This window comes from Camellia sinensis, chromosome 4 (genome assembly GCF_055761805.1).
Source record: "Camellia sinensis isolate YWXY chromosome 4, ASM5576180v1, whole genome shotgun sequence".
In the NCBI taxonomy this organism is placed as follows: Eukaryota; Viridiplantae; Streptophyta; class Magnoliopsida; order Ericales; family Theaceae; genus Camellia; species Camellia sinensis.
The window spans coordinates 164,666,834-164,686,820 of NC_138964.1; the positions used below are offsets into that span (position 1 = coordinate 164,666,834).

The window sequence follows — 19,987 nt, forward strand, 5'->3', positions numbered from 1 at the left end:
TCACGGTCATCTCCCCCCGCTCGGCCACCCTTGCGGTCGGCACGCCTCGCGGTCGGCACGCCTAACGGTCGGCCTCTCTGCTCGGTTCGCACTTCTCTTCCTTATTACTATTCCCTTCGTTGGACTAAAGCTGCACTCGGTAATGGGGGACTACTGACATGGATAGGCCCATAAGGCTTACAGCCCATAGCAAACAACCCCAAACCCATCGCTTGGGAACCATAGCATAACCGGGCTGGCAAAGCCCAGGACAGCTGGAGGCCATCTGGGCATGGAGGGCCAATGACATTCGGGCACATGGCAAGTGAAACACAGGCCACATCAGCAGATAAAGATCTGCAGAGTTATTGCCACAACACATCACCATTAATGCAGCCCATCACAGCATTTATTACGACAACACCTCCCCGTCGGAACAGAGCCCCCTCACCCTGAACAAGGTAAGCTACGACACAGGCTTTCGGCGGAGGGGGCACGTCGCAAGGGACAGTGAAATGATTACCAAAGGATATAAGCAAGAATCGAAGACAAGAGGAAGGTTAAGCTTTTCTATCTCTCTCTATATATATATATTTCCTTCTTCCTCTACTGATTTGCTCGCCGGAGGGTTCACTGGGGGACTACCCCGTTCCCCTTTGGACTTGCTTGCAGGTCATCTGGTAGAATCATCCGCTTGGATCGGAACTTGAAGAACTTGGACCAGCCCGACCCATCCACCCAGGACGAACCGCATCATCATTAATAAAAAATAATTTATTAACAACCATCCGAATCAAACGATGGACTAAATTAATAATTTATTATTAATTTAAAAATAATTTAAATTAACAACAATCCGAATCAAACGATGGATAAACAATAAAAAATATAAATTATAAATTATAATTTTAATTTTAATTTACAAGGCCATAATTTTTAATATATCATTTTTAATTAAATTAAATTTATAATTTATAACTTATATTTTTTATTAATATATACTTTTAAATTAACTACACTAAAAAAATAATTTATAAATGTCTATATTTTTTATTAATAATTTAGTCCGCCAGACATGAAATTCGGCCGGACTCCATATCCCTCATATGAGGAACTAAACAATCTGAGGGAGGAGATTATTTCCATGGGATTGGTATCCTATGAGACTAATGTGTGAAATGTCTATTTTACCGTCATACTATTACTTAGTAAACAATTAGAAAATTGGGGATTAGAATTCATCGGACTTGAATCCTGGGAGTGTGAATCCCCTGGACTATTTGGTTGGATTGGATGTGTATCACATGTTTGTTTTCTCATGGGATTAGATGTCTGGAAATGACTATTTTTCGTGAATCTAATATTTGGTTAGACGAACTGGATAAGGATAAATGTGCAAAAGACTATTTTACCATTTTTTAATTGTTTACTAAGTAATAGTAATATTAAACATATCTTTAATATTCCAATTATTTTTAACTAGATTAAATAAAATAAAATTATATTTTATTTTTTACACAATTAAATAAATTTATTTTTAAAAATTAAATAAATAAAATATCAATAAAAATATATGTTTTTTTAATTAAAATTTTAAATAAATTTATTTTAAAAAATAATAATTATTAAATAATGAAATTAAATAAACAGAAAGTCAAAACTTTCGTCCAAAATCCCAACCGCGGTTAACTATTGGATTAGTTCGAGCCAAAAACCAAACTGCAGGGGCAAAATTGATACATTTAGAAGTGCAGAGACCAAAATAAAACCACGGATAAACTATGGGGACCATTTCTATAATTTGCCCTATTTTTTAGTTAGTAAAATTTACTTAAACTAAAGAACTAACAATATAATTTACCGGTAATACTATATGCACTAATTAGTGTAGTAACTAGTATACCAACACTAGTTATGACATTATTATTGACCTTACTCATTAATCACATTACAAATAGGAAAAGGGGTCACTGCTGTGCTCAAAGCACAACAGTGACTGTGGTGCCTCTGTTTGAGGTGTATCATGGTCTTATTTTTATGATCCAAACCGTTTATTTTGTAAAATTTGTTGAGTACTTCATGCCTACCAAAAATTATATTAATCGGATATCAACAATTATATGATCGATAACCAAAAAAATAAATAATAAGTTTTTCTTTTGAGAAATAGCATAAATAATATGCAATTCGATCATATAGTTATTGATATCCGATTAATATGATTTTTAGTAGGCATGAAGTACTCAACAAACCCTACAATATGACGGTTTAGATCATAAAAATAAGACCATAATACACCTCAAACGGAGGAACCACAGTCACTGCTGTACTTTGAGCACAGCAGGGACCCTATTCCTTACAAATACTAAAAATTTTTTAAATTATGTTACATCATTAATTAATACATTAATTAATACATATAGTATTGTTCATAATTTAGCGAGGACAATACGCATCATTGCAAAAACATGTAACATTTCTTATTTGTTTGGCATTAATCCATCACAAATAATTGCAACTACATTGTGTAACATGTTTTTTCGCTGCACCTAAACGTGGCATCACTAGTCATCAGAAAGAAACATAATTCAACAATGTTACATATTCAAAAAATTTATTTAAAATTTATCAAACAAATTAATATAATTTATAGATTTAATCTATTTGTAAGATTAACCTCATAATAATTTACTTTAGACCAGACATGATATTCAAGGGGTTGTTTGCCAGTGTTTTGTTTTCTTTTTCTATTTTTGTTTTTATTTTTTTAAAAAACTGAAAATGAAAACTTATTAAACATATTGTTTTTGTTTTTAAAAAAATGAAATTGAGTTCAAAATTTTCAAAAATTTTGAAAACACAAAAAAATTGTGCTTCATTTGTTTTTAAAATAAATTTTCACTTTCACTTCTCACCTACCACCTTCAACCAACACCCACCATTCGCCGACCACCACTAGCCAACCTCCGGTGACTCTCTAGAGGATGGGCGGTCATCATTGTGATCCTCGGCCATCTTTTGGAATCCTTCTGATCATCTCTCGTCCCCCCAAAAAATCTGACCACTAACTTTGACAGACACCTTCCGTTACTTATCATTATCGGTCACCACATCAATCCACTCTCTATCTCAAGCCACTATGTCCAACAATACCACAAGCTATTTTAGTAACTTTTTTATTTTTTTTGGCTAAAATATGAGGTTAAAAAATTAATATGTTTGGAATAACTTTTTAATTTTTGCAGAAAGATGTGCAAACAAATAAAGAGAAAATGAAATATTAAACAATTTTTAATTTTGTTACAATGTGATCTCTCCATTATATACTAGTGGGTGTACGTAACACCACCGTATAATTTTAGTGAAGTATCACTTAAGTTTCAGTAATTTCAATTTAAACAATTTATATTTTTTGATTTTGTTACAATGTGATCCCTCTATTATATACTGTTAACATTTCAAAATAAAAAATATTATATACAAAATTAGAGAGACCAAAAATTTCTTTTAAATTTTATTTTGGCCTAGTTTGGGAAGACTAAATAAGTGTACTTTTTGACTTTTTATGAAATATGAGTTGGGTTTGGGTTGGGTTTGAAGTGATGTGTTAGAGAGGTGATGTGACTTAAATAAGATAACGTGACTTAAATAAGATAGTGACTTTTTGACTTTTTATCTTTTTTCAATTATGCCAAACTTGGCCTTAATTTTACACATGATCAGGGTCGGCTCACAGGGGTTTCAAGTGAAGCACTTGCTTTAGGCCTCGGTATAATAAAAGACTTCATTTTGAGTTCAAATCATATTAAAAAAAGAAAGAAAAAAAAAAAAAAGAGAAGCAGCTTTCTCAAACTAAAATAAAATTATCAAATTTTCTATTAAATTCATATATTGGCTCTACACCCATATGAGACCATATTCATATGTATAATTGGTAAAAAAAATTAGTGATTAGTAGAGATCACACTCATAAAAGTCTATTTATATGTGTATTAGAAAAAGTCTACTTCCTACTCTTTCACACTCATAAATTAAGAAAATAAAATTTAGTTAAAATTAAATATTTTTATAAGTAATTTCATTCAATAGATATTAATTTCACTAAATTTAACTTGTAGAGAAAAAAATTAATTTTTTCATACACTTGCATTTTTAACTAAAAATAAAATTTATTGACAGGACACATGAACACGACATGATAATTTGAAATAATAAATGAATTAGATTAGAGCATATCTAATTTTTCACTAAATCTTGCATCAAATTTAAATTTGATAAGAATTTTTAAAAAAAGTCCAATATTGTTTCATCAAACTTATATCATTTTATCTCTAGTAAAAGTCTATTTCAATATATTATTGGCCCAAGAAAAAAGAAAACAAAACAAAACAAAATAAAAATGGCCTGATTTTAATTTTTTGCTTTAGGCCAGACATGTAGTTGACCTGTCCCTGCAAATGATATTTTTCGTTCAAAATTCTAATGACAATTAGGACGGCAAACAAGCCAAGTTTTAGTATGTTGGACTGGTTTATTAAGATTTTAACGAGTTCAAATCGAATTGGCTTAAACTTGACTCAAACTTAAATTTGTTCACGAACCTTAACGGGTCAAAAAAATTATAAAAGTATGTAAAACTAAAATTACTATTGAAACATTGATTATATAATTATATACATAATATATATAAACATACTAAAAAGAAAATTTAATATCTTACTAAAATAATAATATCTACCACTACTATTATATAAATGTATTATCTATAGTTAGTTGTTATTTATATATAAATAAATTTAGCTATTATTTACATTTATATTATTTAAATATATAAATAACATATTTATCCTATTTTTTACACATATTTTTATATTATTTAATATATAAATAATATAGTTATTCTATTATTTAAATAAATATTGAACGAGCAAATTAACGAGCCAAATTTTAATATGTTTGGGTTTATTTATTAAGAATTTAACTAGTTCAAGTTCGAATGTAATAAAAATTTAACGAACTGAGTTCGAACTTGTTTACAAACAGTTTTGTTCATTTATAACCCTAACGACAATTGGCTAAAAATGACCATATTAAAACAAAATTGAAAATATAAAATTCAAATTATTCAAATTAAAATTTAAAGGACCAAAGTATATTATTTTTAGTTTGTAAAATTTTACTTAAACTAAAGAAACTAATGATATAATTTACACTTACTATAGTGCTTCATTAGCGAGGACTATACGTATCATTGCAAAAACATGTAACATTTCTTATTTCTTTGCCATTAATCCCATCACTAATAATTGCAACTACATTTTCTGCCATGTTTTTTTGCTGCACCTAAACTTGGCATTACTAGTCATCACAAAGAAACATAATTCGACAATGGTACATATTCAAAAAAATTATTTAAAATTTATCAAACAAATTAATATAATTTATAGATTTAATCTAATTGTAAGATTCACCTCATACTAATTTAATTTAGACCAGACATGATATTTTTGGGGTTGTTTGTTAGCGTTTTTGTTTCTTGTTTTTCTATTTTTGTTTTATTTTTTTTTAAACTAAAAATTAAAACTTGTTTAATATATTGTTTTTGTTTTTAAAAAAATGAAATTGATTTAAAAATTTACAAAAAGTTGAAAACACAAAAAATTGTTTTCATTTGTTTTTAAAACAAGTTTTCAATGTCTCCTCTCACCTACCACCTTCAACCACCACCCTCCATCCACCGACCACCACCGGCCAACCTTCGGCGACTCTTCAGAAGGTGGACAGTCATCATTGTGATCTTTAGTTACCTTTTGGGATCCTTCTAGTCATCTCGTGTCCCCTGACAATATCTGATCACTAACTGTGGTGTACATCTTTTGTTACTTGTCACTACCGATCACCACCTCAATCCACTCTCCATCTTCGGGCACTATATCCAACAACACCACAAGCTATTAGTAATTTTTTAATTTTTTGATTAAAATATAAGATAAAAAAATTTGGTTTGTTTAGGATGACTTTTTTATTTTTTGCTAAAAGATAAGTAAAACGTAAAGAAAAAAGGAAATATTTGATTCTTTTGTATCGTTTGTTGAATTTTTAGCATTGTTAATAATTTTTAAAATTTTAAAGTAATGTTTGGGAGATCTTAATAACTAAAAAAAACAACAATGTTTTAGTAGTGTTTTTGGAGAAAGCAAACTTTACCTCCACCAACGCCTCCCATCAAATCAATGATGTGTAATGGCAATATCAATATTTTGCTAAATTATAATAATAGTAATAATTATATTTTAATACTACAAATAATCCGGATCCATCTTCCTCTAACTCCAATTTGATTTTGCAAGTTCAAATGCTAAATTAACAGAGTTGGGTTTGTCATGTTCAATGTGTGAATAGAGAAGTGAATGCTTGCTGAGATAGAAGTTTAATCATACTCTTTGAGAAAGGATGGAAACAGATCCAAGTGGAGACAGACTGAATAAAAACAGTAGACTTCATTATCAAGGGACCACCAGGAGAATTTCCATTCCGGGCTCAAATTGAAGACGAAAGATTTTGCTTCATTGACCACGATTTTGCTGTTTGAATAATCTTCTGTAAAATAAATGTATAAATTAAATAAAAAATAAAATAAAATAATTCAAAAAATAATTATATAAATTATTTTCCGAATCAAATGTTTGAATTAATGTCGAGACTTATGTTAGACACAATCTTCTTAAAATAGATTTCGCTCTCGCTCCGGTGTTTTGAGTTTTATCGGCGTTTACTTCCCAGAATGCAACGACTAACACTTAAATTTGCAGCACTACAAATTTAAGTCTGGCGAACCGAAACTCTGTTGTAACTCTCTCTTTTTCTTCTTGAAAAATAAATGCAAAACAGATGCAAGAGCACAAGAAGAACAAAAGAAGAATGATGAAATACTGAGGGAAAAATTTTATGAAATGAATTGTTGGAAGCAGGCTTTATATAAGTAGAATGGTGGCTATTCCGAACAGGTGCCGACAGATAGGCAACTGTTCGGATAGATTTCAATAGATAGAAAATCTGTTTGAACTGTTCCAGATCTGTCCGAGAAGGTTTCAAAAGGTTCAAACCTGTTCAGGTGAACGAAAAAAATTTGGACCAATTTATTTTGAATTTTGAAACCAAAATTAAAAATAAATTACAAATGTTTTTTACCCAAAAAGATAAATATTGGGTCACACAAGCCCAGCCCAACCCAACCTCACATTATGTACCTGCGCCCAAGCCTAGCTTGGACGGGCAGCGGTGGCTCCGATTTTAGTTTTGGGTTCCAATGGGTTTAGCCCACTTCACTCATAACCTTACTCTTTCACAAACTTGGGTACCCCTTGGGGCCTATCTCAAGTATCCCAAGTTAAGGTATATAAAACCCATTCAAAACCTCAAATCTTTCCAATGTGGGATAAGCACATTTCACAAATGTGTAGGAAACCCATCTAAACTCATTTCCACGAACCCGAAAATGCGCGTTGAATTCTCATTCATCCGGAAATGGTTTTGAGCAACCAAGTACACGATTTTATTCACTACGCAGCATTAAACATGAACCCAATTAGAAAATGTTAAAAATAATGTTTGGGTCTCACCTAAATTAATGCTAAAAGTTAGCAAAAAATAAGATTTTTCCAAAAGTTTCAAAAGCCATTTTTCCAACAAAAATTTGAAACAAATCAAACAAATAAAATAAATTAACTTATAGAATTTACTGAGAATAGTAAGAGTTTCGAAGATCAAGTTAAGTGTGTGACATTTTATCCTTAAGATAGATTCGATGCCGCACAAGTTCTTACAGAATAATGGTGTCTATCTCCCAAGATATAATAATAAAAAAAAACGCAAACAAAAGTAGCACTACAATCAATATGCCTAACGAACCAAAACCTATGTTCTGTAACTCTCAAAAATCTCTCTAGAATTAATATGAAGGATAATGGAGGAGAGAAGAAAAAAAGGAAAGAAATTGAATAAATTGAACTTGTTGGAGGGGTCTAATTTTATAGGCATAGTAGTGGCTGTTCGAAAGGGTTGGAAACCCTCCGAATTGGTGCAAGTTTGAACTGCCAGAGATGAAGAGACGTGACATGAACAAAGAGGCACTGTTTCAGATTTGAAAATTCAAATTCAAAATTTATCGCAAAATTTTTGAATTAATTTGTTTCAGAAATTAAACTTTTCTGCAAAAATTTGAAAAATTTCAAACGAATTTTGTCCAAAAAATTAAACGTATGACCCATAACCCACACCGTACACCCTAGTCTAGCTCAACTGGTAGGCGGCGCGCCTGTGTGGTTGTTGAATTCAAAGCATGTTTGGTTTATAACTTCCTCTCCACAAAACTTAGGTACCCCTTCCTTGGGGTCTTTCCTAAGTTTGCCAACTTGGAATTTATATACTCATATAAACCCTTATGTCAATGTAAGACAATACAAATAAAATAACCCACATTGTCTCTTCAACTTCAAATTTTACGAAATCAAAATTGATGTCAACTTCTCATTTACTCATAAAATGATTTTGACGAATTGATTTCGAGGTATGACTTATCACGCAGTAAGAAACACGTCAGCACTAGGATCTATCTCAAAAAACGTGTAATTCTTAGTTATATTTGAACTCAAAGTTAACCCATAATAACCTTATAAAAAAATCAATTTCCAACACTTGCATCGAGCATATACTGAGAGAGTCAAACCAATGTGCAGGCACTCTAACAAAATCAGGAGTGGAACAAGTTGAAAACCTAGCGGTCATAGAAGACCCCATGACCTTTTGAGACATCTGCTTATTGCAGATTTACATAGGTCAAGTTTGGGAAGACTAAAAAAAGTGTATTTTTTATCTTTTTGGAGTAAAAAATTAAAGTTGAAAATATGGATGTTTGGGTTAACTTTTTGACTTTTTATTGAAAAATGTGTAATAAAAAATTATAAAAATTGATTTGTAGGGAAAAATTTGAATTGGGAGTTGTGCAGCCGTAATTGTTGACTTTTGGTGAATAGTGTTAACTTTTTAACTTTTTGAGTAACTTTTTGACTTTTTGACTTTTTTTAAAATCCCCAAATTTGGCCTTACTAAAATATATAAAGAGGGCTTGGGCCTCATATGCTGGACTTTTTTATGTATATCTTTCCTTTGCACCTAAAAAAAAAAAATCAGTCGGCCCGTGATGCAAGACGAAATTCTATACGGAATTAAGCATAAAAAAATGTTAGAAATTTTAAAATTTAATTAAAATTTTTATCAAATATTTCATATAAATATGATGTAAATCTCATATTCATATAAAATATTTGATAAAAAATTTAATAAAATTTTTGAATCCCCTACCACCACTCGTATGCATGTTAAGGAATTCCCCCACTCACGGATGCAGTTACTGCTTTCTAGAGATGCTCAATTTGTTTGTTTTGTTGTGTTGTGTTCAGCCTAGGCCACCAAATGAATCAACAAAAAAATAATAAGAATAATTTATATTTTATTTTGTGTGAATTTAATTTTTATAATTTTAATTATATTAATTTAATTATTTATTTTTTTATATTATATTAATTTAATTTAATTGATAATGTCATTTTAAAAATTAAACTAAAAATAGAAGTGTAAAATAATCTATTCACTTTTTTCAAAATAATTGATAGATTTATGACAAAATAAAAATGTGTCATTCTATTTTGATTTCTAATTAATTTTTTAATAAATTTTATGAATTAAATTAAATTGATAATTTATGAAAATTAAAATAAAATTAATATAATTAAAATTATAAAAATTAAATTAGTATAAGAGACAAATTATAAAAAGGAAAGAGTATGATTTACACAAGTATTTTGCTATAAATCAAACAAAGTAGTACTACTCAGCCACGTGGTTCCACTCAAAACTTGACGTGTGTTTACTTTAGGACCTCCAATGCCAAAAAAAACTTCACTAATTAATTAAATAAAATATAGCCACCACAATTTGCAGACGGAGCTTTTGGTAAGGGTTCCACCACCTCCACCTCTCCTCACGATCAATAACCCAGAAAGCTCCGGAGAGGCAAAAAGACTCTTTCACCCTTCTCTCTTCAGCATAACCAAAAATAAATAAATAAATAAATAAAAATAAAAAAATGGAGAAATTATACTTTAAAAAAAAATGAGGGTTAAGGGTTTGTTTAGGAAGAATTTTTTAATTTGATTTTTTGGATTTTTTATTAATTTAGTTTAGTTAAATTAGTATAGGAATAATTTTTTTATTTTTTTTTATTTTTTATTTTTTTATAAGAGAAAAAGTAAAACGATTATGATTTGAATGTAATATTTTATCTTATTAATTTATTTAACATATTTTATCTTTCCGTATTTTTTTAGTTTCAACTCACTTCCAACCATATTGTCAAAGGACAACTAAGTTCTAGAAAAAACTTTAAAAAGTCAAAAAAAAATTAAAAAAAAAAATTTGTACAAGTTAACATATCACTCTTCTTATTTTGATTTGATTTCAATTCAAATTATTATTTTTATTTTTTGTTAAATAAAATTGACGAATAAATGAATATTTTAATTATTAAACTTAATAAAAATAATATTTTAAACATTTTATATATATATATATATATATTGAATTTAATAACTAAAATAAGTGAATGATTTTTAGAGTGTTTATTCTAATTGTCTAAAAATAATCTACATACTGGTTACTAGGGGTGTTCAATGGATATTTCGATCTATCCAAACCGATCGAACCATATTTTGGACAGATGCGTGATGACTAGAGGACGGTTGCGGATTATTTTTTTCAATTCGCATAGTTTTGGACAGATGGCGAGTTTGAGATTTCTTTCGCCACAATTGAATTGTCAAACCATGAGCATCCCTAGTAATTTATAAGATTTTGTATTTTCAATTTGTTTAGATATTTTGTTTGTGTTTTTAATTGAAAAAAAGTTTAGATATTCTGATGTATTTTTAATTTGTTTTCAATTTGGAAATCCTTTTATCAAATGGTAAGTGTTGATATTTGATATGTTTAAATGAAAAATGTAGGAAAAATTGGTCTAACATCTCTCTCCAGCTTTTAGTAATAGGAGAAGTCCATAATAATTTTTTTTGTAATCTAAGGTCCCTCAAAATTTATGAGTTCATCGGTGAGACAAGAGACCAAAGTCCACTTGATGAGATCTAAATGCTTAGACAACGAATTCACTTCAAAAGCTACACCGATCATGTAGTCAAAACAAATTGACCAAACAAGGACTGAGCAGGAAGCCCTAGAACTCTAAATTCTCAGAAACCTCAAGTGCTTACTTCAAATTGTACACTCATGGTACACCAAACTTAGGATTTTTTTTCACACAAAGAGAGAGAGAGAGAGAGAGAGAGAGAGAGAGAAAGAGCTTAGAGCAAAGGGATTAACTTCATCTATGTCGAAGAGGTTGCGATTGAAACGGCTGACCACAAGTGAGGTTGAGTTGCACACATACAGAGAGAGAGAGAGAGAGAGAGAAGGAAAACCTAAGATCTGAAATGTGGAAGAGGGTTGAGAAAAGCTTAGAGACGAAGGAAATTCAAAAAAGGAAAAGAAAATGAAGAGTTGTTCGAGAGAATTTCTCTTGAGACCTTACACTATGTTTGGGAACCTAGGAGAGAAAATAAAAGAAATGATTACTTAAGTAATAAGAGAAAAGAAAAGAAAAAAAATGATTGTGATTTCTCTCCTTTTTGTTTGGATAAGGAAGAAATAAAAGAAAAGAAATGATTGTGATTTCTCTCATTCTTGTTTGGTTAGGTTTCATTAAGAGAAAAGAAAAGAAATTATTTTATGTTATATTACCAAAATAACCTTTTTATATTTTCAATCATTTTATTTCTTTTATTTTTATAGGGACAAAATAGGTATTATGAAAATAGTGGTTTCTTTTCTCTCCCAATCTCTCCACCTTTGGGAAGATTGAAAATGAGGCTTATAAGAGAAATGAGTTTCTCTCCAGTTCTTCCCATTTCTTCCCATTTCTCTCTACTTAGGTTATCCAAACAAATAAGAGAAATACATATCACTCAATTTCTTTTCTTTTCTCTCCAAATCACTCAATCCAAACATAGTGTTAGACTTTTGCCTTCACTACCTTCCCTCTTATCGCTCTCATCCTCTGCTTCAGGTATATATCTATATATATAGTCACTCATTATAATTATTTTAGCTTATTAATTGTATGCAAATTCAATTCAATCCATTTTTGTTCACCAACACTGATTCTTTATTGGGTAACCTTGAATTTTGTGGGAAGTCCATAATTTCTCTAAAGAGTGGGAAGTCTACAGAAATCTCTAGAGAGAATTTCTTTGAGAAGGCCAGAGAAAGAATTTTTCTAGAGAGAATTTTCTTTAAAGGGACCTTAGATTTTTGCCCTCACTGCCTTTCCTCTCATCCTCTGTTTCAAGTATATATCTATATATATAGTTACTCATTATAGTTATTTTAGCTTATTAGTTATACTTCACATGTCTCAAAATATTAGTCTCTTATTCCATTTTTCATTGTCCCAAAATATTAGTCCATTCAAAAATCAAGTACAAAAATAATATAAATTTCTTATTTTGCCCTTCTTTTAAATTTATTAACAACATAAAAAGTATAATTATGACATTGACATTCCCCAAAAAATGTACTATTAAAGGATAATTTTGAAAAATTAATTTTTTTCAAATGCAATAATTGTACTACCAAAAAAAGTTAGATTCTCCAAAAGGGACCATTATTTTGGGACGAAGGGAGTATGCAAATTCAATTCAATCACTTTTTGTTCACCAACACTGATTCTTTACTGGGTAACTTTGAATTTTGTGGGAAGTCTAGAATTTCTCTAGAGAGTGGAAAGTCTAAAAATTCTCTCTGGAGAGTGGAAAGGCCAAAGAATTTTCCAAAATTTCTCTAGAGAGAATTTCTTTAGATTGAATTTTCTTTGGAGGGATCTTAAATATTATGAAAATATTGGATATCCTTTATATTATAAAATCTTAATACTGAGACCTTAAAAAAAATCTCCCAAAATATAAGGCTTAATTTTTTCATTTTTTAAAAAATCAAATTAAATAGTTTTTGAATAAAAAAAAGTAATGAAATAGTTTTGATAATACATGATTTTCTTATATGTATTTATTATTGGTATTTGACAATTTATTTGATAATCTTTTGATTATGTTGAATTAGATTGTTATAAAAAAAAATGTTAACAAGTTGTTGTATTGTATTCAAAATTTGTAAAAATTTAAACCGCCAAACCGATTCGTATCCATCTATCAATCTGTCAATCTATATTCGCCAATCCGATGGACGAATGCAGATTGATTTTTTTCAATTCACCAATCCAACGGACGGATGACAGATTTAAAGTTTCCCAACCACAATCGAATTGCAAACACCCTCACGATCCTCAAAATACCTAACCAACCTTTCCCTTTGGCTCCTAAATTATTTTAGTTGATTATTTAATTTTTTTACAATTTTAGTCTAACTAGAAAAGCTATGATTTAGAGGATAATTGATTTTTTTGTAATTAATTTAATAATTATAAGTGAAAAAATATAATAATTATAAATTAAATGTGATATTTTATTTTATTAATTATTTTAACGGACTATTTTACTCAAAATAATTTCTAGTCAAACTGAGGGCTTGCCGTAATTATTCATAATATCAGGGGGTAGTTTGATTCCATAAATAACCACGCTTATCACCACAACTAACCACGTATCACATCAACTAGACATAAATTCAGGGTCTCCCACAGTATTCCTCTGTATTTCGCCAATCGATTCAGAGAACCCCAACCCGAGATCAACAACTACTTTCCAATAACAAGAAAAACCGTAGACAGATCGATTCAGCTCTCGACTACCTACCCATCACCTATATTATTAGTATATTCTCTGTCTTCCCGAATTGCTTCGGCTTTCTACACAAAGGTACTGCTTTTTTCTTTTCTTTTTTTAATTTATTTATTGAAAGTATGATTTTATTTTTTTTTTAAAAAATTATTGTGGGTTGGGTTGTTTGGATTTAGGGATTTGTGATTTGGTAAACAGTGGGTGTGTGTGATTGCAGTGGTTGAAGATGGAAACGGCGACTGTTGTTCAGACTTCTTTTGGCATCTGTTGTAGACGACGATCTTCTTCTCATTTGGGTGCCCGATCGGCTATTGGACCTAATTATCCGCTCTTTCCTACCAAATCATGGGTTTCCACTTCTTTTACAAACAAGGTATCTTCTTTAAATGCATATCATATATTATGTATTTGTGTGTATATGTGTGTACATGCCAATTTTGCGCTCTAGATTACTATTTTCTTTCTGGGTTTTGCTTAGGTTTCTGAGTGATCTATGGTTATTGTGATGGGTTTTGCCTAAAAATTGACGAGAAAGAACCAAAATTTTTTTTAACTTTTATTCTCTTTCTGTTCCTCTTCCTCTTCCTCTTCCTCTTCCAAGTGTTGAGATTGCTTGAACTTGTTAAAAAGTTATCATGGGTTGGGGATTCCAATTCCGACTTGTCATTCTTTGGTGATCAATTAAAATTGGTTTAGTTTAGTACATGACTTGAATTGAAATAGCATTTAACACCGAACTTAGGACTATGGAAATGCTTTGTGTATTCTAGTAAGTTCTTTGTGAATTTTGGGGATAAGCTGCAACATATGTTTCGAAACCAATAAGCTGGTGTATACTTATCCATATAGGAATGGATATAAGTCAAATTCAACCTTGTATTAGGCTGTTGAATAGTTGCTTGCTGGGCTCATATGGATTAAGCTGAGGCCAAGCTTGACTTGAGCTTAACACCTGTTTAGGAAATTTGGGTTTGCTTTTATGTATGCTCGGCTATTTAATACCATCTCACTGTCTGTACCTAGCATTTGTGTGAGGCATCTAGCTTTACCCATGCATGAGCAGCTTTGTTCACCAAAATCCCCATTTTTTATATCACCTGGTTATGTGGGCTGACAGAGAATGCTTGTTGGATTGTCTGGCTTTGATTGTTGTGAACTGTTCAACTTCTGGCTCTTAATTGTATATTTGGACCTTGGACCTGGTGGTCCTTGTATTTTTTATTTTGAATGTCGTGTGTGGATATGTTATGTTTGGAATGATTTTCTCACAGCAATACACATCAATTTCTCACTTGGAATCGGGGCGAAAAAGAAAAGCATTTGGGAGCAGGAAATGGGGTGTAATCAGAGCATCATCTTCTGATTCATTGGAGCCAACTGCTCCTATTGCTCCGCTTCAGCTTGAGTCTCCAGTGGGGCAGTTCCTGTCTCAAATCTTGGTAAGCCACCCGCATCTTGTCCCAGCTGCAGTGGATCAGCAGCTCGAACAGCTTCAAACTGACCGCGATGCTGAGAAACAGAAGGACGAGGCTTCTGCTTCTGGAACCGATCTAGTATTATACAGGTTGGTAACCATATGTAATTTACATACTGGTATGTTTTGTTCTGGTAGTGTTGAAACTGAGGCTTATTATTACTAAGTTTGTGCATACTGTAATCATAGTGGCCAAAAGGTCCAATTTTTCTTTACTGCATATCAATTTGTCAGGTCTGAAAAAAAAAACATTCTGAGATTGAAGTGATAACTGAGTTTCTGATGGGCTTTGTAATTTTTAGGAGAATTGCTGAGGTGAAGGCTAATGAAAGGAGGAAGGCTTTGGAAGAGATACTGTATGCTTTGGTTGTGCAGAAGTTCATGGATGCCAATGTTTCTTTGATACCTACCATAGGACCCTCATCATCTGAGCCATCCAGCCGAATTGACACGTGGCCCGGCCAAGATGAGAAGCTTGAGCAGCTGCACTCTGCTGAAGCTTATGAGATGATCCAGAACCACTTGGCTCTCATTCTGGGAAATCGGTTGGGTGATTCAGCCTCTGTAGCTCAGATAAGTAAACTCAGGGTTGGCCAGGTTTATGCGGCATCAGTGATGTATGGGTACTTCCTCAAGCGGGTTGACCAGAGGTTTCAGCTTGAGAAGACAATGAAGATCCTTCCACAAGGGTTAGATGATGAAGAGATTAATGTTCAGAAAACTTTGGGGGAGGAGGTGAGACCCGGCGGTGCTGGTAGTGAGGACTCCCTGAAGAAGGTGCAATCCCACCCTGAAGTCTCGTCATGGGCTGGTGGCATCAGCCCTGGGGGTTTCGGTCATGGGATCAAGTCTTCTCGACTAAGAACCTATGTGATGTCATTTGATGGGGAGACACTTCAGAAATATGCAACTATAAGATCCAAAGAGGCTGTTACCATCATTGAGAAACACACAGAAGCATTGTTTGGTAGGCCTGAGATAGTCATTACTCCTGAAGGCACTGTCGATTCTTCCAAGGATGAACTCATCAAAATTAGTTTTGGCGGTTTGAAGAGACTTGTGCTGGAGGCTGTCACTTTTGGTTCTTTCCTCTGGGATGTTGAGAGTTATGTTGATTCAAGGTACCATTTTGTTATGAATTAAACTTTTCTAAACTTACGACTGTGCCAAACAAAATTGAGTGTGGAGGCCTGACTGACCAACTTAATCATGTCATAACTGAATGTAACTTTGGAGGAAGTACCAAGTCATGGGGAACTAATTGACCTTTTGTATATAGTTGTGTGTTTCTGATTGTGATGTTAAACTTTTAAACAGTTAAATTTTGGATATTTGGTTGTCTATGCGTAATTTAGTTGAATGAGTGAACTTTTTTATTCTCATTACCAGAAACCATCTATGTAGAATTACTCTCTCTCTCTCGTTTCTATGGATGCCTCCTTCTTCTTCTTCTTCTTCTTGTCTTTTATTTTTTTCTTTTCTTTCTTTTTTTGGTCTTGGCAAGGGGGGAGAGGATGGGGACTCCATTGTGGTTGGTGAGCATGACTTGATCCAAAAGTCAAGTACTTATATCACCACACTAGCCATGTCGCCATTTGTATGGATATCTGAAGAGTTTTTTTTTTTTGGATTGGTATGGATATTTGAAGAGTCACAAATGAAGTTGTACAGGTTACTCGGTATCACCATGATGTCCAGTGCTTTCTAGTTTGTGTGGATGCACAATGACAATCATCCATTTTTGCAAATGATTTCTTCAATTCCTTTTGTAAAAATCCTATTTCCATATCCAAACAGGCCTTTTCCAGGACTGTAATAAGAAAACTTTTCAAGCCAAGGGAGATGACATTTATCAGACATTTGATCGGAGATTGATGGTAAGGGCAACTTGTCTCTGGCTCGGCAATTGCCACTGTCTTGGTCGTCCCAACTGTAATAGAAAATTTGGGGAAAGATCGTGTTATATAATTTGGGGAAAGAGAGGTGTGTATAAGTTGCATAGAGATCATTTTGTGAAGGAGAGTGGCAATGGCTCTTTCGTCTAATGGAGAATTCTCAGCTAATTCATCTTTGGAATGGCATGATGATGCAGTGCCTCTTTAGCATAAACTAGTCTGGTTTGGACGAAATGTTCTAAAATGGTCGTCTCTAATGCATATGGATAAGATTATTAATGGAAAAAGCTTTTAAGACTATCAAAATTTCGTACTTAAATCTACTTATAATGGCATGAAGGGTTATAGGTTGATTCATGTAAGAATTCAACATCAATAGATAAATTTAGAAATAAAATTTTAAGAAATCTTTATCAACACATGTTTTCTGTGATTGTTTTGTGTCAATAGGCCTAATCATAAAAGGACTAACAACTAAAGCTAAGGCTGAGGGAGTGGGTAGGTGTGGGGGGTATGGATGCTGTTGATCAAGAATATGCCTCCAATGCAATGCAATCAATTTATAAAAATCATATCTAAGAGCATCTCTAATGGTGTATTATTGATTTTATTAAATTTGAGTAAAAATACCATCTGATATCCAGTACTCCAATGGATATTTTTGACTGTCATCAACACATCGGCCGACCAGGAGTACTACCAGCCGGACGTTCGACAAGAGTAATCCATCACTTCCGAGAGTATGCTTTGTTGTGGGAAGTTTTCATACAATCAGATGATCGGGGGAACAACCGACTGGACATTCGACTAGTCATCTAATTTTGCAAAATCAACGACACCAAACAGTGAAATGCTAAACGCTTCCAGACATCCTCTATTTGGTGAAACATTTTTTATTTTCTCGATTTGATACTGATTTGATGAAACCGTTAGAGCTAAAAAAGGACTCCTTGTTCATCAAATTCAAATTTGATGATAACTTTGATACAGCGTTGGAGATGGCCTAACACCTTCTTCTTCTTTTCCTATATATATATATATATATTTATTTATTTTTGTGTGGACATAAATTTTTCTTTTTTTATATGGAAGGAGATTAGTCTCAACAGAATAGAGTTAACAGAAAGTACATTACAATGGAATGGGACTGTCCAGATATGCACAATTTAAATTTTTTTCACTTTGGTCATAACATTTAAATTATTTTTTTAAATTTACTCCAATAACAAATGTGTATCTAAAATTAGATTAAAAAAAAATATCATGGTGACAACACGTTAAGTTGGCATAATAACACATTTTATATAAATTTTAAATTACACTTTTTGTCTATTTTAAGTTTCAAAATTATTATTTTTTTTTTTGACTTTTTGTCCTCGATTCCATATTGATCCGTAACAAATTATAACTTCGCAAAAATAGAACAATAATTGGAGATGAGAGCAAGTTCAATGGTGAACTATCAGAGCTGCTATTGCTAGAGAATCTCACATTCTAATTGGGTTTGGTGGCGATTCATTTTTGTGTGGGTGATTTTTCAACCACACTGCCTGCTTAGTAACCAGCTGGAGAGCACTGGCAGAATAGATGGCACCTGACTGACCTGCAACAGAAATACAAGAATCCCGTGGTGGTTTCGACCACCCGGGAGCACTCCGACGATCAAGTCAGTATATCTCTCAAAGATAAATCAAGTACTAAACTCACAAGCTTGAGTATCAAAAGCATACCTTAGACCCATGGGGGTGCCTCTCTTTTATAGCCAATACAATCCTAGTCCCAATAGGAGCCTAGCCCTAATGGACTTAGGATTACTGCTAATCTGAGACTCCCAGTGGGATAAGGATAAACTCTCTAAGAGTCTTATCTTTACCCAAACTGAAGTTTTTCTCCCAATCTAGGACTCTTGTCCATATCCAAGTTGAGTTCCCTCTTCATTCTAAGACTCTTGTCCCTTATCCGCTTATCTCGGATTCCGATATCTTCGGAGGCAACCTCGGCCTAGCCGAGATGACCTCGGCACAACGACCAAGACACGTGGCACCTCAGCTGACACGTCGGCGTCACCTTGCCACGTGTTGGTACTCAGAAAATATATCCCCACAACTGCCCCCTAGGTTCTATTACCTCGGCATTCTGAGGTGATGGAACCTACACTGTTCGTTCATTTGTGCCCCTCTGTCTGAGATCAACCTCGCCAACCTCAAAGTTCCCTGGACCTTACTGTCCACCTGTGTCAAGTATTAAGATTCATGCCTTCCAAGCTGCTTGAAATCGTACCTCCTAGCCGAGGTTCTGGTTCCAATAATTCGTAAACTCCAAGAGCTTTGCAACTGTTCCACTCACACTCTCTAGTGAGTTTCCTGATTTCCAGTCACCTATTTGACTCCGGCGATCTTTATATCGGCGTTCATTTCACTTTGTAGGTTCATAAAACTCTTTACTTGCTATTAAGCTCAATCTTTCATAACTCTTCTGTTTTACTTTGAATCTGTTTATTTGCCATCTGTTGCCTTCTGTTCTCGTCTGTCTTCAAGTCTTGAATTGTTTGAATGCCTGGCACTTGTTCTTGTCATATCCGCTTTCTGTTGCTAGCATCATGTCTGGTTCATTACTTTCTTGTTTTTCACATATTTACTTAGTGCCTGTGTACTTGGCTTTATTCTTTGAACTTTGTCATCTTCTTGACTTCTGTTTCTTCATTCAATCCTCTGGCTTTTTCTCTTTCTAGCTCT

The 19,987-nt window shown here is 32.6% G+C and overlaps 1 protein-coding gene across 2 annotated transcripts; it reads left to right on the forward strand.

The window, feature by feature from the left end:
• The first annotated feature begins 13,691 nt into the window (after positions 1-13,691).
• Positions 13,692-16,749, forward strand: LOC114288489 (alanine-tRNA ligase, putative (DUF760)). Of its 2 annotated transcripts, none has more exons than XM_028232009.2 (4): positions 13,692-13,961; positions 14,101-14,256; positions 15,155-15,447; positions 15,660-16,749. In XM_028232009.2, exons 2-4 carry the CDS (start codon positions 14,110-14,112, stop codon positions 16,498-16,500), a joined length of 1,281 nt encoding a protein of 426 aa, XP_028087810.2. In that variant the 5' UTR covers positions 13,692-13,961; positions 14,101-14,109; the 3' UTR covers positions 16,501-16,749. The 2 variants fall into 2 exon arrangements, with proteins under 2 accessions (XP_028087810.2, XP_028087809.2); XM_028232008.2 differs by having other exon boundaries at positions 13,745-13,961; positions 14,082-14,256.
• The last annotated feature ends 3,238 nt before the right edge of the window (positions 16,750-19,987 follow it).

Excerpts from the sequence above, each read along its gene's own strand:
- LOC114288489 (XM_028232009.2), top strand. The coding sequence starts at position 14,110 with ATGGAAACGGCGACTGTTGTTCAGACTTCTTTTGGCATCTGTTGTAGA. Across the intron at positions 14,257-15,154 it reads CCACTTCTTTTACAAACAAG|CAATACACATCAATTTCTCA; the intron begins GTATCTTCTTTA and ends ATTTTCTCACAG. Across the intron at positions 15,448-15,659 it reads ACCGATCTAGTATTATACAG|GAGAATTGCTGAGGTGAAGG; the intron begins GTTGGTAACCAT and ends TGTAATTTTTAG.